The 24,390-nt window shown below is 33.9% G+C and overlaps 3 protein-coding genes across 3 annotated transcripts; 1 reads left to right on the top strand and 2 right to left on the bottom strand.

Annotated features, from left to right (window-relative positions):
* Positions 1 to 6,159: 6,159 nt before the first annotated feature.
* DHS1 (3-deoxy-D-arabino-heptulosonate 7-phosphate synthase 1) lies at positions 6,160 to 15,146 on the top strand. The gene is made up of 6 exons (XM_021417881.2): positions 6,160 to 6,687; positions 6,852 to 7,126; positions 7,438 to 7,714; positions 7,856 to 8,101; positions 8,197 to 8,429; positions 14,964 to 15,146. The coding sequence occupies exons 1-6, from the start codon at positions 6,160 to 6,162 to the stop codon at positions 14,983 to 14,985; spliced, it is 1,581 nt and encodes a 526-aa protein (XP_021273556.2). The 3' UTR covers positions 14,986 to 15,146.
* Positions 11,428 to 15,636, bottom strand: LOC110408795 (RNA-binding (RRM/RBD/RNP motifs) family protein). Its single transcript, XM_021417882.2, has 6 exons — positions 15,351 to 15,636; positions 15,153 to 15,255; positions 14,741 to 14,811; positions 12,064 to 12,255; positions 11,812 to 11,939; positions 11,428 to 11,716 (listed from the first exon to the last, which is right to left on the bottom strand). The coding sequence occupies exons 1-6, from the start codon at positions 15,471 to 15,473 to the stop codon at positions 11,668 to 11,670; spliced, it is 666 nt and encodes a 221-aa protein (XP_021273557.1). The 5' UTR covers positions 15,474 to 15,636; the 3' UTR covers positions 11,428 to 11,667.
* A 2,170-nt stretch (positions 15,637 to 17,806) lies between these two features.
* Positions 17,807 to 23,674, bottom strand: LOC110429368 (ABC transporter G family member 1-like). The gene is made up of 8 exons (XM_021445381.2): positions 23,127 to 23,674; positions 21,098 to 21,177; positions 20,359 to 20,823; positions 20,124 to 20,210; positions 19,331 to 19,453; positions 19,015 to 19,209; positions 18,848 to 18,934; positions 17,807 to 18,751 (listed from the first exon to the last, which is right to left on the bottom strand). Exons 1-8 carry the CDS (start codon positions 23,557 to 23,559, stop codon positions 18,074 to 18,076), a joined length of 2,148 nt encoding a protein of 715 aa, XP_021301056.1. The 5' UTR covers positions 23,560 to 23,674; the 3' UTR covers positions 17,807 to 18,073.
* Between the last annotated feature and the right edge of the window lie 716 nt (positions 23,675 to 24,390).

The following is a 24,390-nucleotide window of genomic DNA, read 5'->3' as shown; positions in this document are numbered from 1 at the left end:
CCTGTGAATTCCTACGGCCAAACGCTCTCTGCACAGGCGATGTGGCCCTTCTTTACAGGGAGGACGCTCAAGCAACCGGTGCCATGTACAAAATTGAAGTCAAAAAACGCAAGAATTTCAAGTCACAGTTATGAATGCTAGAAAGAGTTATGAATTGAAGTCAAAGTTTGATAAGCAAAATGCTAGAAAGAGTTATGAATCAATTAATAATAATAAAAAAAGAAACTCATTTCAACTTATTATTGTATATTCAAGCAGTACAATTAATTGTAAGTGGTAGATTTTATTTACTAACAAATTATAATATTATAAACCATTGTGTTAATGTAATAATCACTTAAATTTTTGTGTGTATTTATAATTGATTTATTAAATAGTAACTTTTAAGTATGGAATCTTGATCCTTTAAAAAGTCACTAAATATACAATTTTCACTTATAACTTATCATAAGAGTATTTTTTGACTATTTGTTATTTTTTGAATGAAATTAATCTGAAAATAAAATAGAATCACACAAATAAATGTGAAAAGGAACACCCACAATTTATAAGTGTAATTTAGGCTATAAAATATATAGTTAATTAAAATGAGGGAAATTTGTTTTTGCTCAAACTCTTCCACAAGAGTTAAGTTCACCTGAATTGTTGACCCCTACCTTAAAGTGAAGCCACTGAAAACAAAGTCCAAGGGGTGAGAGTGCTCGGCCTTTCCTTTCTCAAATCTCAATCCCTATGGGGTGAGGGGAACGAGAAAAGTCGTCTTTTCCTACACTTTAATTTGACACATCAAGTTATGATGATTTCATTCACGCGTTTAGCATAAGATAATGATCAAAGTAGTCATTGTTACTTAATTAACAGTTAAAGCTAACAAAAAATATTCCAAATTAGAATTAATTCGAGGTTTGTTTTTGGTACGGCACCAATGCTGAACCTTCAATGAAGGTTCACTAGTCAAAGGTATAAACTTATTCAATTTGCGATAAGGGTAAAAGAAAATGTAAAGTATTCCATTAGTCATAACACTATAATCTCTTATTGAACCTACAATGGAATTTCCCCTTGGCTCTGACTTCTCTATATTAGCAACCCATGTTGATTACATTTCTGTAAACTTAACTGCTCAAAGAAATATATCATCACCTACGGCAAGAACCAAGATTGCATAGCAGCTTTACTATTATCAACAGCACCGGTTACTTTCATGGGTTGGTCTCAATTCCTACGTAGTAAAGATCACTCTGTAGGTGATGATATCCTCGTTGTTGACAAGGAGGAGGATCATGCAACTGGGGATGTCTACAAAACTGAACTGAAGGAGAAGGAGAACTGCTGTTCCAAGTCAAATGTTAGCTGGTTTACTGTGTTTTATTGCTTTAACCGCTTGTACTGCTTCATGTGAGATGGTTGTAACTCAGTAGTCAGTTCTTAATTTCTGTTTTGTAGCTGTTGATTATTTGGTGCTTATCTGCTTTCTGTGGCAGGATTCCTACTTCTATAAATAAATAAATAAATAAGTTCAGTTTTGCAAAGAAGGGAAAGAAAATAATGAGTTGAAGAAAAACCTGTTTAAACTCAACTTAGTTGAGCTTGCCCAACTCTTTTACCAGCCTTGAACTTTTATATATGAGGTTTCATATTTTAAACCACTTTACCAGTCACAAGAATTAGATTGGTAAAGGCCATGAAATTTCTTCACAATATACTTTCTGTACAATTTTAGTCAAGAACTCTTACATGTATTATAGCTCTGTTTTAAGTCAATATAAGACTGAACAATTCAGCTCTAATTTTAGTTTATCAACATCCCTGTTGTAGCTTGATGGTAATCAACCTTGTTACCTTCTCTGAAACTGTGGACGGGCACTGCTACTGTTTAATGACTTTATGAGATATCTTTTATAAGCAAGCGTCAGAAAATCCAAAGAAAAGAACATGTAGTTATAAAGTTTCATATTTTCTCACCTTTTTCTTTTCTTATTTCCTTTCTGAAAGTTTAGCACATCAAGGCTATTTGAAACCAAAATAGCTTTAGGCCCACCCTCAAAAACAATTTAACTATTCCAGCGATAACATAGGGGGAACTCGAGGAACGATCATAGTAAGATACAAGGTCAAACGATGATCATAGTAATATTTTGTGGAGTGATTGTTGTGTATAATTTGGATAGTGTGTTATACTCTCTGTCTTTCTTTGTCGATAGGGTATTGGGGATGATTTGTTCTTTGGCTAGGAATGTATAGGGTAAGGATGTTATGGAATTGTTGACAAGTCCCTAGGGGAATGTGTGTGAGATTTTGTGCTGGTCTACCCCTGTTATCTTTTGTATGGGGCATAACCTTGCAAAATCAGCTGTAAAGAGGTTGACTGCCGTTTGCTGTTTTGATCAATACAGATTGAAATTTTTTTAAAAAAAAGAAGAGTACCCACACTCCATCCAAATTCAACAAGAAATTAACAGACAAGTCACGAATAAATATTACTGTGGGTAGCTACAAAAACATAACAAGGAGAAAGATGAGAGAAGAAAGGGTTTTTGAATAAAATGATTATTTTTATATGTATACATTATTTGATTGCATGGTTTATTTTACAAAGATTTATGCATCATGAATTACTGAAAAAGTGTATCAGTACTTCAGACAGCTACGTACTTCACTCCATGGATAACTCAAAAGGGATATACAAAAGTACACCAACTCTACCCAACACAGGCTAAACAATAGCAAATGCCGCATGGAGGAGAAGGGTGAAGAAGAGAATGAAGGGGAGGAGATGCCCCTCCATGAATGTTACCTGTAGGAAAGCATGCCCATTAAGTGGGAAAAATGCTTCCCAATTGCAACAGATCAGGTAGGAATAACAGAGAGGTGTGTCCAATCCAGCTTTTCTTGGAGTTGCAGCTAAAGAGGGACCTTATTGAAAGCAAATGTTTGGAAATCAACGAACCTATGGATATTTTCTTGGATTTTTATTCTTCAAATTTTCTCCTCTTGAGTTTTTCACTTATCTAAAGCACACAACTTTTTTGTGAAGTACTTTTTATGTCTTAGAAAACTCTTTTATATATTATAAAACATAATTTTTAGATAAAAATATTATTTCAATAATTATCTTATTAAAAGATTCATATTATAAGTCATAACTTTTAAATTAAAATATAAAAAAAACTTTTATATCCAAATTTTTAAATAATAGAGTTTTCAATTAATTGATAACTTTTGAATTTTAAAAATATTTTTTCAATACATCACTTTATCAAAAAACATAACTATTCATATTAAAAACCACATACAATCTAATAGTCACGTTATATTATATTATATGACATAACCTTTCTATTAATGTGACTTTCGAATAGTCACAACTTATCATATAAAAAAATATAACTTTTCATTTACAATCTTTCATATGAAATACATAATTTTGAAAATACGTCAACACACTTATACCTAACAATCTAAAAAACAAGTCTTCAATGGAAATGGGAAACATATCAACTCATATGTCTATGTTAAAATAATGTTAAACCACGAACTTAAATGCAAGGCCAGGTTCACCATGCAAATGTTATTTCGGCAGAGGCAATATGTTACAAATTTACAAAAATAAATAAATAAAAATACATTCTTTTTCTCACACTGCCAATAAAAACTGATCGTGAATTTGCTTCCTCTCTGCTCACCTGATTAGCCGTTGCACTAGCAGGATCTATGTGCAATATTAACTTGAGGTTAAAATATTTGGTTCTTAAATCTGAGCATAGATCAGCATCTCCAAATATAGATAAACTTAAAAAAAAAAAAGAAATGTAATCTAGATTATAACTCTTGTTTAGAGTTCTTCACTAAAACCTATAAACTAATACACTATAATCACAGAAAATGAAATAATATTCTATTGTAATCCAAGTACTAAAGATTAGAAAGCTATTGGAACAATCTTATAGCAGTAATAGAAGGTTTCGTTGATACTAGTTGGATAATTAGCTCAAGTGAGAATAAATCAATGGGTAAATCACCTTAGGAAAAAGTGTTGTTTGATGGTTTTCTAAGAAACGGACATGCATAACTTATTCCACTATGAAATTTGAGTGTGTTACTCTAATAATAGCAAAAAATAGATAGACTGGTTAGAAAATTTTGTTAGTGGATAGAATTGCAGTCACAACAAATAGCAGCTATCCCTTTGCACTCTGACAATGAACCTACTATGTCTAGAACTTTTAGTAAAGTATTAGAATGAAAAGTCTAGACATCTATCTAAACATTTTTTAAAAAAAATTATCTAAACATATAAGTTTAAGGTATGAATATGTCAAACAATTACTTATTGATAGAGTAATTACAATTATATATGTGTGAACATATGGTAATTTGATGAAATCTTTTTTACGAAAGGGCTCACTAGAAACCTGATCAGAAAGACGTCATTAGGAATGGATCTAAGACCTTTTTCCCAGAGTCACCAATAATGAAAAACAAACGTTTTCTCTAGTACTACCACTAAGTAAAAGATTCAATTGGTAAAATCGATAAGTTAAAAGGTGAAAGGATTCCTATCTAAGTAGTACAAAATAAGTTACTTTTGAAAACTATATGGAAGGAAACTAATAAAAGATGTACCTATTAGGTCAAAGCTTAAATTTGATACTATTTGATAAATATTGACAAGTTTTAATAAAAGTATCTAGTAATTCAAAATTCAAGAGTAATAATTAGAGATGAACAAATGGCTGGATTGGGTAATTTGGTCCACCATACTCAAGAACTAAATAGATCAAATAATTTTAGAAAATTGACAATAACCGATCAAATATAAAAAAAGACCAAACCTATCAAATATAGAATTAATTTGATCGGTTTGGTTTTGGATTAATGAATCAAAATTTTAAAACCTTTTTTACAAATTATAATATTAAAACTTATAAACTTTACCCATAATCATAAAATATATATAAAAATTATATATAAATTAAATATATGTATATATATAATATATTATCTTCTTATATATATGAAAATAATGGCACAACTTATATGTCATAATATTTTAATTTTTATATCAAAGTTTGTATAAATAATAACTAATTATAAACAATATGTTATAAAATTTAAAGAGATAACTAATAAAATTATTAAGTATAATCATGTAAATAAAGTCTATTATAAGTTACAGTAATACTTATGTATAAAAATTAAATATACGTATATATATAATATTATTTTATTATGTATATATGAAATTAATGTCACAACTTTTATGTTATAATATTTTATATCAAAGTTTGTATAAATAATAACTAATTATAAAAAATATATTATAAAAACTTAAGTGATAATTAATAAGGTTATTAAATATAATCATATAAATAAATATTATAAGTTATAATAATACTTATGTATAAGTTAAATATATATATATATAATGTTTATACAATTATATATGTTCATAACATTTTATATTATGAAATATTACTAAGGGGTAATAATTATAACATATTAATCATCAAATATTTATTATCATATATTATAATATTATTATATAAGTTATACCATTTAAAATATATAACTTATAATTTTATATTAATAACAGATTTATAAACAAATAAATATGTAACTAAAATTAAAGTACTATGATTATGATTTGTACACGTACATATAATAAATTAATATATTTTAAGTATATTATTGATTAATTTTACTATTAATTTTTCTTAATATATATAATTAGTTTGATTTTTGGGTGGATTGGTTTAAAAATTTTAAAACTAAGAACTGATAAAAAACTAATTGGATCAAATATTTTGGATCAATTGATCAAATGAACTAATTAAACCGAACCATTTTACTTAAATCGTATTTGGTTTGAATAGGTAATTGGTCGGATTTGATTTTATTCACTCCTATTGATGATTCTTTGACGGATAGTGTTAATTTTTGATAGATAGTCATAAATTTATCTATAAATAGATATTATTCATTCAAAAATTTAACTATTCTTTCTCAAAAAAAATTTTAATATCCTTTATCAATCTTCCTCTGTCGATCAAACTTTTTTTGCTCTAAAACTCCTGAAACAAAATTCTGTCTCTCTTTCTCAAGAGCCATCAGTCTTTCTCTCTTTGAAAGCCCTTCACTGCATTGCTTAGAGCAAAAATGGCTCTTATGAATACCTCTCTTTTTTCTTCGAAGTCACTTTACAGCAACACCAATTCTTTTTCCAAACCCAAGGATCAATCTCGACCAACTTTTGCTCTCCCTCCCAGCAACAAGAATTCAACATCTCTCCCAACCATCACTGCTGTTCATGCAGCCGAGTCCACCAAAAACCGAGTAGCAGTGAAGGAATCATCAACATTTACACAATGCATCACTAGGAAATGGACATTGGATAGCTGGAAATCGAAGAAGATATTGCAGCTACCTCACTACCCGGATGAGAAAAAGGTGGAGACAGTGTTGAAGACCATTGAGTCGTTTCCTCCCATAATATTTGCTGGTGAAGCAAGGAACTTGGAAGAGAGGCTGGCGGAGGCTGCCATGGGCAAGGCATTCTTGCTGCAGGGTGGCGATTGTGCCGAAAGCTTCGAGGAGTTTAGCGCCAATAACATCCGGGACACTTTCAGGTTGCTGCTCCAGATGGGTGTTGTGCTTACATATGGTGGACAAATGCCAGTGGTTAAGGTTAATTTGATCGATATTCTTTTACTTATTTGTGTGTCGTTTTTAATTTCTTATCATCATATAAAGATTTTGGATCGTAGAGGTTGCTTTTCTACTTTACTTTTCTAGTTGATTTCGGAAGTTGGAACTGAGTCATTGACAATTTGTGGGGTTGGTTATTAAAGGTGGGAAGAATGGCTGGCCAATTTGCTAAGCCAAGATCTGCTGAATTTGAGGAGAAGAATGGAGTGAAGCTGCCAAGTTACAAGGGGGACATCATAAATGCTCATGCTTTTGATAAGTCGAGAATTCCTGACCCGCAGAGGATGATAAGGGCTTATACTCAATCCGCAGCAACTCTGAACCTCCTTAGAGCCTTTGCTAGTGGAGGGTACGCTGCAATGCAGAGGGTTGCCCACTGGAATCTTGATTTTATAAAGAATATTGAGCAAGGGGACAGGTGACCAAGACTAAACTTGCTATGGAGTTACGGTTATATGTCCTTTGATCTATATCAATCTATACGAAACAACAAAGAAAATTGCTATCATTTGGTTTAAAATTTCGCATGTTTAAGATATGTGATGCACCGTAAATTTTCAAAGAAAAGGTAGTATGGCTGCCTTTTGAGTTGTCAATAACAGCGCACTGGTTCGAAAGTACATTATTCCAAACATGACTACTAAATTTTAGGTGTGAATTTGATTGAGTTTGTGTTAAAATTTTCCAATTTGGATTTTGAAAGTGTTTTCTCTTGGGGAAATTTGACAGATACAAGGAACTTGCTGACCATGTTGATGAAGCCTTAGGATTCATGGCTGCTGCAGGAGTCACAGCAGACAATCCTAGCATGAAAACAACTGAATTCTGGGCATCTCATGAGTGCTTGCTTTTGCCTTATGAGCAGGCACTAACTAGGCTGGATTCAACTTCTGGCCTGTACTATGACTGCTCTGCTCACATGGTTTGGTGTGGGGAGCGAACCCGGCAGCTGGATGGTGCCCATGTAGAGTTTCTGAGAGGAATTGCCAATCCACTAGGCATAAAGGTATCCTCATTGAGGCAATTGAATGACCTTGAACGGTTATTTTTTGTCGTTGCTTTAGATGTAACGTCAATTTGTTATATACCATGAGTTAACATTCTGCCTGAGAAATCGAAATGGCTGAAGGTGAAACATGTGTTACAGGTTAGCGATAAGATGGATCCAAATGAACTAGTTAAGCTCATTGGAATACTGAATCCTCATAACAAGCCAGGTAGAATAACAATCATCACGAGAATGGGAGCTGATAACATGAGAGTCAAACTTCCCCCTTTGATCAGGGACATTGGTAGGGCAGGCTACATTGTCACTTGGGTCTGCGATCCAATGCACGGTAACACTATTGAGGCACCATGTGGACTCAAAACCCGTGCCTTTGATTCAATTCTGGTAACTGTTTCCCTCTATGTTGCTCACAGCAGTCAATTTATACAATGTTCGTCCCTGTTTGTTCAGTGTTATAAGTATTATTTTGTTTCTGATAGGCTGAGGTGCAAGCGTTCTTCGATGTCCATGGGCAAGAAGGCAGTCACCCTGGAGGCATCCATCTAGAAATGACCGGGCAAGACGTGACAGAGTGCGTTGGAGGGTCTCCGTCAGTAACTTATGATGATTTAAGCTCATGTTATCGCACACTGTGTGACCCAAGGCTTAATGCCTCTCAGTCTCTGGAGCTGGCTTTTATCATTGCCCAACGACTTAGGAGCAAAAGAATTAGGCTTTCCTTTGGCCTTTAACAATCATCTCCAATTAACAAGGGTGATATATATTTGTTAGTGAATAAATTTAGCGTAGTTGAAAGACATTCTTATAAAATGGTAACTTTTCCATCTTGAAAACCAAGTCAATGGAAGGATAAACCTCTCAGAGTGCATGCATTCCATATATGCTTGGATACATTTTCCTACTTACATGTCTTTCCTGTCTCTAATTTGACAAACAGTCCTCATTCTCCATTGTGGGCCCTAGCCACGGTTAGGGTAGCAAATGGTTATTTTGATTAATTCGATTTTAAATATATAATAACTGAGCTAATCGAATTCATGTTTAAAAATAATTGAAATCGAACTAAATTTTACAAATAATCGAATTAACCGAAATCAAATTAATTCAATTAATTCGGTTCGATTTTTGAAAATTGAATTTGAAAATTTTCTTTTCTTTTTTTATATATATTTATCTATGTTTTTTTTATAAATATATAGTACAAAATATTAAAAATAATGATAAACAATTACAATAAATAAAATGAACACGCATAAAAACAACAAATAATTAAAAAGCATGAATAAAAACAACAAATAGTTTATGATTTATTTTCCATACAAAAACTCCATTATACCATTATTCAAATTCGATTAGTTCAATTAAGAAAATTTCTAATCGAAACCAAACCGAATTAATTCTAATAATTGAGTTATCCAAAAAATCGAACTAACCAAACCGAAAACCCAAACTTAGTTTAATTTAGTTTGATTTACATTTATACACCCCTAACTTGTTGAAACTGAGGTCTGAAGTTGCAGAACATGGGGCTAGAAGGAGGTAGAAACCTTCACATGACACCACTAATCTTCAAAATACCAAGAAAATGACCTTTACAAATTTTAATGTCGTTGCTCCACCTATATTTACGAGAGAAAACTACATAATATGGGTAGTAAAAATAAAGACGTATCTCTATGCGTTCTATCTTTTGAAAATTGTTGAAGTTGGTGGAAATCCTCCTAAGATAAGGCAATCGAACCCAACAATTGTATAGTTAAAGCAGCATAACGAAGAAATTGTGAAAAGGTATAAAGTTTATCCTATATCATTCTGCTGTTTCCAACTCGACTTTTACTCGTATAATGGATTGCGAGTTTGCAAAAAAAGCATGGGACAGACTAAAGGTTGAGTTTTATGGCAGTGATAAGACTCGTCAAATACAAGTCCTAAATTTGTTCAGAGAGTTCGAAGTATTGAGGATGAAAGATAAGGAAAGTGTAAAAGACTACTCTGAAAATGTTTTGAAAGTAGTCAATCAGTTAAGATTACTTAGAAAAAATTTACTAGAGAGAAGAATAGTCAATGAATTCCTTGTAAGCCTGCTAGAGAAATTTTAGGTCAAGAAATTTTTTCTGAAGGACTCGAAGGACATGTCCACATTGATTGTGACACAGCTCATAGATGCTCTTCAAGCTCAAAAGCAAAGAAGAGCTTTGAGGCAGGAAGATTATGCAGAAAATGCTTTACTGGCATGCATAAGTGAAAAGAAAAATGGTGATAAGAAACAGGGTAGGCAAAAGACTCAACACCCTATTTGTTTTTACTATAAAAAATGAAACCATACGTAGCATTTTTGCTGGTGTAGACCAAATGCCACATGCAAGTCTTGTAACTAGCTTGGTCACGTGGAGAAAGTTTGCAAGAATAAAGCCAATTAGGGAGAAGAAAAAGTTGCTGTAGTTGAGGAAGTAGCCAAGGAACATGAGGCGAATGAGGAGGTGTTATTCATAGCCTAGAAACCCAAGAAGTTAAGAAGCTTTAGTATTTGGCTTATTGGCAGTGCGTGTTCAAATCATATGACTGGAAATGCAAATAATTTTATTTTCTGGAGTGAGAATTACAAGTCTCAAGTGGAGATTAGTAATGGTGAATATCTCAAAATTCTTGGGCATAGGATAGTTGGACTGCAAACTTCGTCAAGTATTAAATCTATTTCAAACGTTCATTATGTACATAAAACTAATCAAAACCTGTTGAGTGTTGATCAGCTTGTTGAAGAAAATTATACTTTGACATGCAAAGAGAAAATGTGTACAATCTTTGACTCCTCTGGTGTTAAGCTGCCGTCGGTTCAAATGAAAAATGTTTTCCACTTGATTGGTTAAAAATGGAAGACAAGGCATACTGTGATGCCAAATTATGGCATAGGAGGCTCCTCCATGTTGATTATACTTCTATGAAATATATGGCACGTGCTGGTTTGGACAAGAACGTTCCTAAACCAATCGAACAGAAAGATGTTTGTGACCCTTGTCTCCATGAAAAACAGACTAGGTCAGTATTTCCCAAGTGCAGCTGGACTCAAAACTACAGAAAGACTTCAATTGCTACACTCCGATCTTGGTGGACTCGATGGTGCTGTTATGGTGGATTTCAAAAATCAAATGAAGATTCAAGAAGCAAAGTGAATGTCCGCAACAAAGATATCAAAGAGGTGTGTTGAAATTTGAGGTCTAAAGTTGCAAAACATGAGGCCAGAAAAAAGCGCAAACTTACTACTTGATAGTTGCTTTCTACAATACGTTTAGCGCTTAAATGATTTCGATTTTATTGCTTTCTATTTTCCTTTGTTGATTACTTGTATTTAAATTACTCAACTTTAATGCAATGTTAGTTTCTTTCTTTTATTGATGGTTCTCTCTTCTGGCTTTTGAACTTTCTCTTAAGAATACTTAAAATTTTAACAACCATGACCATGCCCACAAACCTCTCACTTCTTCCCCAGTCCTCATTCTCCATCGTTAGCCCCGCGAGCCAAACCAAGGACTTCACGGAGCTTTTCAACTCTGTAAGGCATAATATTCATTTCACCTGCAATGATACTTTACCAATGACAATAACAAGAACACCGTCAAAATCTCAGTTAATAGAGTGACACCGAGTATTTCGGGGGTTGTTGCCTAATCACTTATGAACCTCAAGGTCTCTATCGTGATTCAAGATAAACATGACAAACAAATTTAAAACTTGAAACACCTTGCTTGCACAGTACCATTATCATATGGTATAGTCTAAATTCTTAAACTAGAAATTCTGATACTCTTAGCAATGTCATACAGCTGATAATACACGATACAAATTGCATGTAGGAACTAAAAATGTCAGCTTACATCCTCTCAACAGTTAAAATCATACTTCCTGGATGAAACCATCCATATTTGGTAATATGTTCTACCAAGCTCAGTCTTCTAATAGTAGGGCATATATCGCATTGGCCTCCTGAACCTAGGAACTTTCCTGCAATGATATGTGACGTGGGCAGAACATGGTAAGAGAAAAGAAAGAATGCAATCTGTGAACAGAGGAGAGTCCATGTGCCAGAAGAAACATACCCATATCCATAAGGAGAGTAGAAATAAGGAGGTACATAGGGCCTCCTGAATCGATAGCCCATATAAGTATTGAATCGCCTTGGACGGTATTGCTTCATCCCAGGAACATTAGTCCTTTTAGGCAAAACCTGAATATCACATGAAATACACAAATTTAGCGGAAATTTGACACTGAAGCAAACACAAAGCTTTCATTATCAGGATCATCAGGCTTCATAAGTTTCTTAACATTTATTAAAGAAAATGTGCAACCTTCAATTGGCGGCCATGTAATTCAGATTCATTTAGCACCAGAGCCTCTTGAACGGCTTCTGCTTCCAGGAACTCCACATAAGCAAAACCTTTAGGTTGGCCATGCTTGTCAGTCAGAATAGTCACTCTGTTCACAGTGCCGCAAGATTGGAAATGCTGCTGCACTTCTTCAGGTGTGCATGCATAGTCAACCTGCAGAATAAAATTTGACCCAAGGTTTTCGAAAGGAAATGTGAGTCAGACAGTAACAAAGGAAATCTAGACCATCCATTTTCATTTTTTTGAAGATTGAAATCTAGAACATCCATGCTTGGTTTTCACCATGTTTTCACCTTAAACCTTGTGCAGATGCTCAGGATGAGGAAACAATATGTTTGACTTAAGGAAAATTTTTTTGGGGGCGTCTAGCCAATGTGATACTATAGAGTCCCAAAAAGTTTTTTCACAATTTTCTTTATGGGAGTCTAGGCAATGTCAAATTCAGGTATGCTAATTCAGCTTGTCAAAGTATATCAATCTTCTGGAGCTCAAAATTTTACTTTTGAACATGAAATCATACATTTAGTGAACCATATCTATTTAACATGTCAATGGAGCCCCACAACAATCCAAACACCAAACAGGCACCTTTCAAACTGCTGTTGGACAAATTTTCCCTGTGAAATATCTCAAGAGTGACAATTAGTTAAGATATTCGGGCCATCCAAAAAAAAAAGTTAACATATTCCCTAAATGTTATCATGATGAATATAATTGTATACACAATAAGCATTATTGTCAAGTTCAATGACATTCCAAGAAAATCAGTAATTTAATCACAATCTTATACGGGAATAACCACCAAAATGCAAGGAAACATTAAGGTAGAGAACCCACAGATTAATGAAAACCAAACATATATACCAGAAAGGAAATGACAAGAAAAGGGTTCTCTTCCGCTAAACTAACTAAAACATTTTGTTATGTCTAGGATGCCTAAAAAAATGGAAAGACTTGATTCTTAAAGTAAATCCCCAAAAACAATCACAACAACAACTAAAAGAGTTAATTATTATGAGAACTCACAGCAAATATGTTTCTGCGAATAACAGGCAAACAAGGGATTAAGGGTCCACACGAAGTGAACAAATGCCTCTCACCACATCAGCAAAAATGACCACAAATTTGTGAGGCTCCAATGACCACCACCACCACCATCAGCAACGTGGTTCTTGCAACTTAGATTGCATACCGTTGACTTGCCTTTGCTCTTCAAAAGAACCAAATTAAATCCCTTGCAAGAAGTCGAAGCATGTTAAATCACATGCTACTTCCATCCATCCACTCCAACCAAGCTTAGTTTATTTGGCGCATGAAGGTGCAACTGATTAAAATTCCCTCATATTGATATTTTTCTCTTTCCTTTTTTTCATATTTTTTCTTCTTTTTTTTTAACTTTTCCTCTTCTCTTTTACATTTCTCTGCAGTTTTTTCCCATTCAACATGATCTTCCATTACTTTTCTTTTTGTTCTTTCTCTGCAGGAAAACATTTGACTTTTCCCACTCATTTTCTCACCTTTTCTTTTCTTATTTCCTTGTTCAAAATTTAGCACACACAAATCATTTTTCATGTACAAGGCTATTCAAAATCAAAATAGCTTTTGGCCCACCCTCAAAAATAATGTAACTATTCCAGCGATAACATACAGGGAACTCGAGGAAAATTAACAACCCTGCGATCATAGTAAGACATAAAGGTCAAACCATGATTCTATAGCTGAAAAGTACCCACACCCGATCCAAAGTCAATGAGAAATTAATAGACAATTAAATTGAAGCCATTTAGCTAGGCTATAGACAAAGAAAAGGAAGAGAAAGAAACAAAAAGCAGTAGTCACGAACAAACATTACTATAGGTATCTACAAAAACATAACAAAGAGAGCGATGAGAGACAAAAAAGGGTTTTGAATAAAATGATAATTCATTTGTATACATTACTTGATTGCATGGTTTATTGTACAAAGCGTTATGCAACATGAATTACTACAAAAGGGCATCAGTACTTCAGGAATGTGACCATAGCATATGCTGCATGGAGGAGAAGAGAGAAGAAGGGGATGAAGGGAAGGAGATGTCCCTCCATCAATGTTAGCTGTAGGAAAGCATGCCCATTAAGTGGGGAAAATGCTTCCCAATTGCAACAGATCATGTAGGAATAACAGAGAGGTGTATTCATTCCACCTATTTTTGGAGTTGCAGCTAAAGAGGAACCTTACAAACTAATGTATGGATCTTTTATCTGGATTTTTGTTCTTCCAAATAATGCTAATCATTATAATTCATATAAATGATAATTGATCTTGAAAATTTCAAGCAGACTAACCATGTATTTGATGATGCTTCAAATTTTCTACATGTAAGAACTGAATGAAAGCATGTAGATTCATGGGAGACACTTGATGCGAGGAAATGGGAAACATATTAACACATAAATCTATGTTAAAATGTTAAACCACAAGCTTAAACAAGCAATATAACCAAAAGAAAAAAAAGCTATAGTAAAAGACAAATTGTTTTTAAGAAACATCAATGAAGATGAGAATGCTAGAATAGGTTCACCATGCAGACGCTATTTCAACAAAAACAATAATGCTACAATTTAAAAAATAAATGAATAAAAGATATTCTTTTCTCACATTGCCAACAAAAACCGATCGTGAATCAGCTTCCTCTCTGCTCGCCTGATTGGCCGCTGTACCAGCAGGATCTGCGTGCAACATTACAATTAAAATTTGATAAAAGGAAAAAAATTTGTATAAATGTTAAATTTAGAGTGAGGTTACAAAAAATGGTTCTAAAATCGGAGTGAGCACAAATCAGCACCTTCAAAGCAATCCAGATTATAACTCTTGGTTAGAGTTCTCCACTAAAACCTTTATGAACTAACACGCTAGAATCATTGAAAAATGAAATAATACTCTATTTTTAATTTAAAACCATTTAGAAGTTTTAGCTTCGATAAATGCATCAAATTCAACAAAAATAATAAAATCCACAGAATAACTTCGGAATAAATAACAAATCATATAGAAATCCAACAAAAAAAACCTTGAACAGCACCCATTTCCTTCTCAACCTTGGCCTGCATTTCGCGGAGAGCCGCCGCTTCATCTTCCATTTCCTTCAACCGTTTCTTCATCTCATCCAGTTCCTACCACAATCAAACAACAAGAACAATAATAATAAGAACAATAATCGACGGACAGGATTCAGCTAGGGTTTTCCTTTTCACTTTTTCTAATTTACCTTGACGGCGTCGTCATCGGCGGCGGACATATCAACATCGGCGTTGTGAGGGTCCAAGTCGCCTTCCATCTCTCCTTCATCGGGTATTTCTCCTCCGTACACCTCATGCTCCTCTTCGTCCATTTTTGTTTTCTTTTTTTTTTTCCCCCGCTCTCTATCCGTCTGTCTGTTTTATTCTTCTGGAAAGTTTCTCCCGACTCAGTTTCTCCTGCAGTGGATAACTTTATAGAGCGAGGCAAGGATTCACGTTTTGCGATCAAAGCCGTACAGGTGGATGCTCAATGGTGGCCCCAGGGTTACCTTAAGAGCTAATCCTCTTTGCGAGGGCACTAAACGACGTCGTTTGCTGCTGATAAGATTTCTTGAATGGTGGCCCTCGTCAATCCTAATGAGCTAGAAGATGTCATTCTTTTTCTCAAAAATGGTTAATATTCCTAACGTTAAATACGTGCCTTAACTCTTTTATTTAAAAATAATAATAATAAATAAAGTAGAAGCAGCTCGAAAACGTTACAAAATTGATAAGAGTTCATTAAACAAAGAAATTAGACATGGATTTCATGAAGTTATATTTTTGCCTTACCATTTTCTCAACGACGATATTGTTTCGGTGTTCATTGTGGCAAGGCTAGGCTGAACTATTTTGAGACTTCCTTGAGTTGAGAAACTCCATGATCGGATTGAAACTGACGCATCTTGGAGTCTTGTGTTGATCCTGGAACTCATTAGCTTTAGCTTCTCGAATCAATACAAGACACCAAGATGCGTGAGCATCGCTCCACTCACAAAACTTCTGGACCCAAGGGCGCAGGTCTCACAACACTTCAGCCCAGCTTTGCTTCAATGAACTCTAGAGTGAGTACTCCTCATTGTATGGATTCTTTTCCGGTGAGGGGGAGGGAGGGTTTGAAAATAGCTGAGTGATTCATAAGGATGTGAGAATGTTTTCCTTTTGTGATATTTCTTCCGAGGTATTTTATAGAGGAAGATTAAGGAGGTGAATATTGTTTATCTGCAAAAAGAGATTGCAAGAATTTGGATGTGTGTTGCTAGAAGATGATGCTGGTTGGAGTTGAAATTAATAAGCCTGAGTTTCTTCAGTTGGCGTTTTTCAGTTTTTGTCAACTGCAAAAGTAAATAAGAAGAGAGAGAGAATTACCTAACAGAGAAGGTGAAAATGGAGGTGAAACAACCCCTTTACCCGTGACCTGGGTAGTGCCACTGACGCCATTGTCTGTTACTACATTTTTCTTTTCTTCCAGACAAACGATGCCATGCCAACATCATCTCTCTGTGAATCCTTTTGGCTTTATATATAAAATTCTGCCTTCTGAGCAAGTAAGAAATTATGTCTTGATTCCTGTTTCATGAAACGAAAAACGTTTCAATTCCCATTTTATGAACCAAATTGAATAAGTAATAAGTTATGATCTGATTGACTGATTCTCTTTCTATGAACATAACTCATCCACATTACAAGGTCCTGCTGTTTGGAGTGGCCGTGAGGTGGTTTTGTGCCTTTCCATGCAATTAATGGTTCTATTTATGTTAGTTAGGGCGGCCCTGGGTGTTGTGGGGTACAAACTGCCTTTTATATTTAGATATGGTTTCTGGCTATGGGTGATTCTTAGGTATTGTTCGCGTGTAAGTAAGCTGGGTTGGGAGAGCTATTTCTCTCGTATGTTATGAGATCCTGAGGGTGCTGAGATGAGCATAAGCTTATGTCATGTCTGTATCATGTCATGTTCTACAAACTGCCTTTGCCGCTGGCCCAAGGCCGTGTCATGATCATCTGCTCCCTTTCAAAGCCTTCCGTTGGAGCTGTGCTGGACTTCACCAATGATAGCTTGACCTCCTATGATGCATGCATCTGTGTTGTTGGCTCCTCTGGACTTTAATTGGACGCTGCTTGCAAGTGGGTGCTGTGTCGTCTGCAATATAGCTCTAGTGGCCTCTTGAGAATGTGACTGGATTGAAATCACGGTCAACGAAATCATGAACTGATGGATTGATCCATTCAAGGCTTGTGTGAGGGGTCTGGTAGGATGTTATGTTGTTATGTCCGGATGACGGGTGTTATGTCGAAGAGTCGGTGTTGTTTGCTAGCTATTGTGATATGTGAGCTGTTGCTCAACTCCAATTGTAATGCCGCACTAGGTCTGTTGCATTGTCGTTACCATAGACTTGCATTTTGATGTTCCTATTTAGCATATATACATTCAATTCATTTTCTTTAAAAAACAAAACATTGAACACCCATATATATAAGGGCTTAACTGTTTTGATAAATTCCTAAAAACATGAGACGATGTATAATCACCATGCCAAACAAGATGGCCACATCAATCCATTTAGAGCGGCCATCTGTTGCGAAAAGTTTCTCAACACTTCATCACCAGTAATATGGTGGGAGGTCCGCCCTGCTTGATATGTTAGGGGAAAGTAAATCCTCGAAATTCATTCTTGTAGAATCCTTGATGTGATTGCTTGTGAAATTCGATATATAGAGTACATGGGGTATCTCCAAAATGGTTTAAGGAAGATCATCCCGCAGAGGTTGTACAGGAAGAGTTTGCAAATCAGAAATGGGCTAATACCTTAATCCTCCATTTTCACACTAGGAGAATAGTTAAGTTTTATTCAACCTGCAGATGTAACAAGCAAACCTAGAGAAAGCCATAAATATAAACTAGTAATTAAATACATCGCAGCATTTCTTGTTTTTAAGGAGTGGAGAGTGGATTTTCTGATATCTGACTTGACTGCGTAGGTGCAACCGACTTAACCGCCATATAAGCTTTAATAAGAGGCTTAACCTTTTCAACAGTCTTAATAATTCCCCAGAACATGAGACGATATATAACTACCATGCCAAACAAGATGGCAATGTCAATCCATTTAGAGTAGCCCATCTCTACTTGCCAAAAGTTTCTCAGGATTTCATCACCAGTAATGGTGGGAGGTCCTCCTGCTTGATTGTTGGGGAAAGTTAATCCTTGAAATTCATTCTTGTAGAATCCTTGATTTGCATACTTGTGAAACGCAATGTAGTACATGGGGTATCTCCAAAATGGTTTAGGAAGATCATCTGGCAACCGGAAGAAGCCTCCATTTAGCATCATCACCCCTTGGATACCGGCTCCCGTTATGATTCCCATGAGAAAATCTGGCACGATACTTGCAACAGTCATCATTAAGCTCTCAACCAGCATCATGCAGGTGAAGAGCAATATCACGAAGTAGGCAAAATGTTCAAAACTCTTTTGAAGTCCAACCAGGTAATAAGCAAGAGCTCCAGGGATTAAAGAGATCAAAAACAAGTAGGGGATCGATGAAAACGTGTTTCCAATGACAAATGCTCCAACCCCATAATGTCCATTTAATCTTTCCCGTCCAAAGATCTGATTTCGAGGAGGACAAAGAAAAATGTCAACACTAGTGGACTATGAACCTACCATGTCTAAGTCATTATAGATAACGATAAACAAAGCTAATACCTTCATGTCCTCAACGAAAGAAGGGAATCCACCTATTGCCATGAATGTCAAGAATGCTGCAACAAACATGAGCATGGAGCCTCTAGCCTGAAAATCCAAAGGTATTAATCAGTTGTTTTTATATAATTTATTAAAGCAAGGATAGTATCTGTTAATCATCAAGTTACCTGAATTGAGCCAAAGGTCAAGCCAATATCATAGAAGATAGTCCCAACACATAAACATAATGCAATGTAGATTGCAAGGCGAAGCCAGTAATAACCTAGATCACGATACATATTAACAAAGGATCTCTTTGTAAGAACAATGCTCTGGGTAATGAAGCTTGCTTGGCTTCCCTTCTTCTCTAGAGGTCCTCCTCTCTGCAAACAAAGAAATCTTACAAGTTACAATTGGTTTTCATGGAGTGGGATTTTTTTTTTTTTGGGGGGGGCGGGGGGGGGGGGTGGTGGGGGTGGAGGTGGTTAAAATTCAACAGCATACATTTTGGGATATCTTGAAGACGTGCTGCTCGACTTGCTTCCATATCTCTGATGACTTGTAGGACTGGACGAGAGTGTCGATGACTTTTTCTGTGTTCATGCCACCTTTTCCTTGTTCTATGTCCTAATCAACATCAATAAACAATTTCATAAATTGCTTACTTATCAACTGCATAATAATTTGGAACATTTTAAAAAATAATCTTTAAAAATAAAATATTTTTAAAAATGATTTTCTTTTTTGACAATTTGGCACTGAATAAAGTATTTTTAACATGTTTTTATAAATCAAAACATAAATTTTTTTGTCTAAGATACCTATTTGGATTAAAAATTTTAAAAAAATTCATTGAAAACCTAGATTTATAAATTTTAAAATTTTAAGTTTATTAGTGTTTAGATCCCGAATTGATCCAATTAAAAGCTATTTCAGATATCTGTGATCATTTTTACTATTTAGTTTTATCCAAAATACCTAAAAATCAAATTTTTCAAATAGTCATTCACCCAAGCACATCAAAACCATCATTTAGTGTCTTTAAAGTGTTGGAAAAGAGAAATCTGAAAACGCGAAAGAGAAATTGGGAGCACAAATGGAGAGAAATTATAATGAATGATTTAATTTATTTGAAATAGTTTCAAAGTTATTTTTGTCAGGTCATAATTAAATATGATTAAAAACAGTTAAATTTATTTGATGATTATTTTTAAAATGTCCTTTCTTTAGGTTATTTCTCACAATTTCTTTTAATAATTTATCCTTTCAGTGACAAAGAACAGAAAAGTATACTTACTTCATCAAAGTCTTTGTTGATGGTTCTAAGATAGTGATCTGATGGGTTCCTCAAAGCTGGACATGGGAAACCATTTGTAGCAAAAAACTGCAAACAAGATTAGTTTGCAAAATCCATCAATTGCTCATAATTATTGTGCCACTTTGCACTAATAGAACGTTAGATTTTTCCATTTCAAACATGTAAGAGGTTGGACATAATTCGAGTCAAGATGCACTTTGGAAAGGAATTATACCTGCTCTGCCATTGAAACAGGACCAAAATAGACAGTTTTGCCAGAGGAGAGAAGGCAGAGATTGTGGAAGAGCTGAAAAACTTCACTGCTAGGTTGATGAATCGATGCAATTACAGTCCTTCCATCTCGGCGGGCTAGCGTGACAATGCGACTCATGACATGGTAGGATGCTGCACTGTCTAGTCCACTAGTAGGCTCATCAAGGAAGAGAAGCTTTGGCCTTGTTAAGATCTCAATGCAAATGCTAACTCTCCTCTTTTGCCCACCGCTAAGTCCTTTTGTGCTCCACCCTCCGATTCTTGTATCCATGGAATCTTGCAACCCCATTTCCCTGATTGTCATCTCAGCTCTTTCCTTCTTTTCAGATTTTGACATGGAGTCAGGCAATTGAAGCTGTGCCGAGTAGTAAACAGCTTCCCTTACTGTAAGTGTTGTCATCAGAGTATCATCTTGAGTCACGTAAGCCTAAAACAGAAACCCATCAGAAAAGCCATTGATTAGTGAGAGATTGATTATCAACACCTGTTAAAGTAATATGCAAAATGCTTTCATTTATTTTTACTTTACGCTCGATTTTTAGACATGTGAAATGTGAAAAGAATGGGAAGACAGGGTTATCAATCAAGCCATAAAAACTAAGTTGAAAAGCCTGTGTTACTTTTGGAATGAGAGCAGGGCATAAAAGAATTCAGAACCACTCTTGGGTTGTATTGCAATTTCCCTCTTTGCTTTTCCTTACCGAAGTTCCAAAGGCAAGTGTCTCCTTTCGACCATTAATTAGGATCTCCCCTGTTTGTCGTGTATTCGAACTTAGTCTTCCTGCAATTTTTTTTAAAAGATGGCATTTTATTAATGATAAAAGCTAGGATGCCATGATGAATCTTAAACTATAAATTCTTTTGATATAGAAAAAAACCTATTCTGTACAATTACAAAAAGAAATAGCTGCTCAAACAGGGATAGCCCCTAAAACAAAAGTGAGTTCTGGATGAAGTCCTAACACAAAAATTGAAATCTAGACAAACTCTGTTCAAGAGAGAAAAAGACGAACGTAAACAACGCCAAAAGACCAAAAGGGTCTTCCTAATCAAACAGGTGAACTTTTAGATCATGTTAAATGCAATTATTTAGAAGTGTCTCAGGAGAGTAGAGAAACATATAATCAAATTTTTGTATTGTTATTAATTAAAATAATTTTTATCATTTTATATCACATGAAGTTAATATAATATATAAATATATAATCATAGATGATGTCACAATTATGTGTCATTTTTACGCTTTATGTTAATAGCATGTGAAAATAAAAATAACAAAATGATATTTTAACTCCTTACTTATAAAAAATTTTTAATTTAAAATAATAATACATGAGATTGGTTGAATATAAAAAATAAAAAAAATTAATGATAAAAAAATTCAAATGTGATGTTTAATTAATTTTAAAATTAAACACAATATGTCATTAATTACTTGAATAATCAAAACTTTATGAGGTGAGTGTGAACATTAAGCCCATTTAGCTAGTCAAATTAAACGAGCTAAACTTTGATCAAGTACTCATTTTTCCCATAATATTTGACTTGACCGATGCCCGCGACACAGAATGACTTCACATCGGCTATGGCGGCCACGTACGAAAAGTGCTAACATCAACTAAAAAAGGCGAAAGAAAAGGGATAAGAATAATCAGGAAATTATAAATGGATAACGTGCCGCGAGTTAAGAGAAGAAGGAAAACTTGTATCCAGCGGTATCTCAAAGAGTCAAAACCCCGACTACAAGTTTTGGCAATTACTTTAAATTCAAGTTGGAAAACTTAAACTAAAATAGCTGGAATTTATAATCGGATGACACGTCCCACATCCTTAATATTTGGGAATCATAAATAGTATGTTTGGTTAAGGAAATAGTTAAATCTATTCTCAAAAAATTTACTAAAATTTTAAAGTTTTAATAAAAATAAAAATTAAATCATTATAAAAAAATATATACTTAATTTTTTTATATAAATTTTACTAAATTATATAAAGAGCATTTTTGTTTTTGATGAAAATAAATCTAATTATAATAAAGAGTTTAAGTTTTCAGTTATATGTTAAAAATATTTCAAATTTAAAAATTAATTAAAAGTATTAATATTTTAATCATAATTATATTTAAATTGTAAATAATATATTAATATTTTAAAATTTTAATAATTAAATTATAAATAAAGTATTAATATTTAAAATATCAAAATTAATATTTTAAATAAATTATAAATTATTAATATTAAAAAATAAAATAAAATAAAAATAAATAATCATAATAACATTTAAATTGTAAATAATATATTAATATTTTATAATGTTAATTATTAAATTATAAATAAAAATTAATATTTAAAAATAAACCAAAAATAAATAATATATAAAAAATATTTTTATTTTTTTTATTCCAAATTTAATTTTACCAATCAAATACTATAATAAATCATAATAACTATTTTTATTTTATTCTATTTATTATACCAAATTAAATAATAACTATTCTATTTTATTCTCATAAAAAATTATTTTATTTTCTTTTTATTTATTCCACAAACCGACCAGGAAAATCTTTTAAATTTCTATCTCAAAAACTCAAAACCCGGCATATGTCTGTTACCGCTACTATTATTTTTGACGTTGTATCTTAATCCAGAAGATGCGACTGATGACGTTCGATCAGAAGAAAATGCTTTTGGAAAATGGAAATCAAGCACAAGCAAATATGTACAAATATACCTGCCAATGCATCAAGAAGGGTGGACTTGCCACAACCTGAAGGTCCCATGATGGCTAGTACCTCGCCAGGCTCAGCATACCCAGTGAGCCCCTGTAAGATCGCCCTGGGTCCCTTTTTGCCTCCGGAAACGGTCACCAATAGATCAGTCCATGTCAAGAAAATGCCATCTCTTTCTGTTGTGCAGTCAACTGGCTCCATCTCAATCCTGAGAGAGGGAACTCCATGAATACCCGAGTCAGGAGGTGGATTATTGCTCCTCGTAAAGCCAGTGCTGAAGGGGAAATTTGTTGCCATCTTGGATAACCTGTGGTTATCTTCTTCAGAAACTATGCTTTGGACTTCAAAGTCATCGTGATCAGCTGGTTCAGGCTCTTTTTGAGGTGATCTTGCCGGGCTTGGTGTCCATCTTGGGACATTAACTGAGGAATCCATGCTTAAATCCCGGGCAAAAGAAATGGCTGAGGGACAGAGCTATGGCGGATCGAATTTGGTTTATTGATGACTACGGTGGCGCATATATTTTTTATTGTACGTGATGAAAGAGTCTCTGCCCACGATATTTATAACCTCAGCCTTAGCCACCGTAGAAGAAAAATGTATTACATTTTTCACAAAGCTCCAAAAATTGAAGGTGGGGTCCCTAGCCAGTTCATAAACAATTGATTAAATTAAAACGTACGTTTTAGGCCAATACCTTTATTGCATATGTAAATTGGTCGCACTTCTTTTGTTCTTTTTTTTATCCCTAAAATTAATCTACGTACTTTTAAACTTTGGTTTCCTTCAACTCTCTAGCAACTTGTTAAATATTATTACAATTTCTTACATTCCCTACAATGGTAGCTTTAGTTTTGATGATTTCAATGCATTGAATGCAAAACTATAAATTTAATAGTAGCAACTAAACCTTTTGACTTAAGGAATAGATCGATTAGACAAACCTCAAATGAAAATTAATCAGTTATTTACTTTAATTTATATTTAATATTTTCAAAAGAAGAGTGTATATATCAATATGTCATATATAGTAGTTTTTTTTTTAATTGGGAGAAAGAGATTCAAATATGTACTAATTAATGAGCTAAATGCTCAGATGTGTCATCCATAATAGTTTCTCATAGCAGTGAGCAAATGGGTGGTTTCGTTCACCATATCTAAAGACCAAATGCATCAATTATTTTTAAAAAATTGATCAAAATAGATCAAATATTAAAAAAAAGATCAAACCAATCAAACATAAAATTAATTTAGTTGATCCGGTTT

The sequence above is a fragment of the Theobroma umbraticum genome, unplaced genomic scaffold (genome assembly GCF_002168275.2).
Source record: "Theobroma umbraticum cultivar Fairchild unplaced genomic scaffold, ASM216827v3 scaffold_44.0, whole genome shotgun sequence".
Classification (NCBI taxonomy): Eukaryota; Viridiplantae; Streptophyta; class Magnoliopsida; order Malvales; family Malvaceae; genus Theobroma; species Theobroma umbraticum.
This window is presented reverse-complemented; position numbering and strand designations above follow the sequence as displayed.

Coding starts and splice junctions, on each gene's coding strand:
- DHS1 (XM_021417881.2), top strand. CDS start 6,160: ATGGCTCTTATGAATACCTCTCTTTTTTCTTCGAAGTCACTTTACAGC. Junction 7,715..7,855: donor CCAATCCACTAGGCATAAAG/GTATCCTCATTG, acceptor CATGTGTTACAG/GTTAGCGATAAGATGGATCC. Junction 8,430..14,963: donor CTTAGGAGCAAAAGAATTAG/GCTTTCCTTTGG, acceptor TCTTGGTTAGAG/TTCTCCACTAAAACCTTTAT.
- LOC110408795 (XM_021417882.2), bottom strand. CDS start 15,473: ATGGACGAAGAGGAGCATGAGGTGTACGGAGGAGAAATACCCGATGAA. Junction 15,256..15,350: donor CCGATGACGACGCCGTCAAG/GTAAATTAGAAA, acceptor TGATTGTGGTAG/GAACTGGATGAGATGAAGAA. Junction 14,812..15,152: donor GGAAATGGGTGCTGTTCAAG/GTTTTTTTTGTT, acceptor TGTTGCACGCAG/ATCCTGCTGGTACAGCGGCC.
- LOC110429368 (XM_021445381.2), bottom strand. CDS start 23,559: ATGGATTCCTCAGTTAATGTCCCAAGATGGACACCAAGCCCGGCAAGA. Junction 21,178..23,126: donor CCTTCTTGATGCATTGGCAG/GTATATTTGTAC, acceptor AAAAAATTGCAG/GAAGACTAAGTTCGAATACA. Junction 18,752..18,847: donor CTTTCGTTGAGGACATGAAG/GTATTAGCTTTG, acceptor CCTCGAAATCAG/ATCTTTGGACGGGAAAGATT.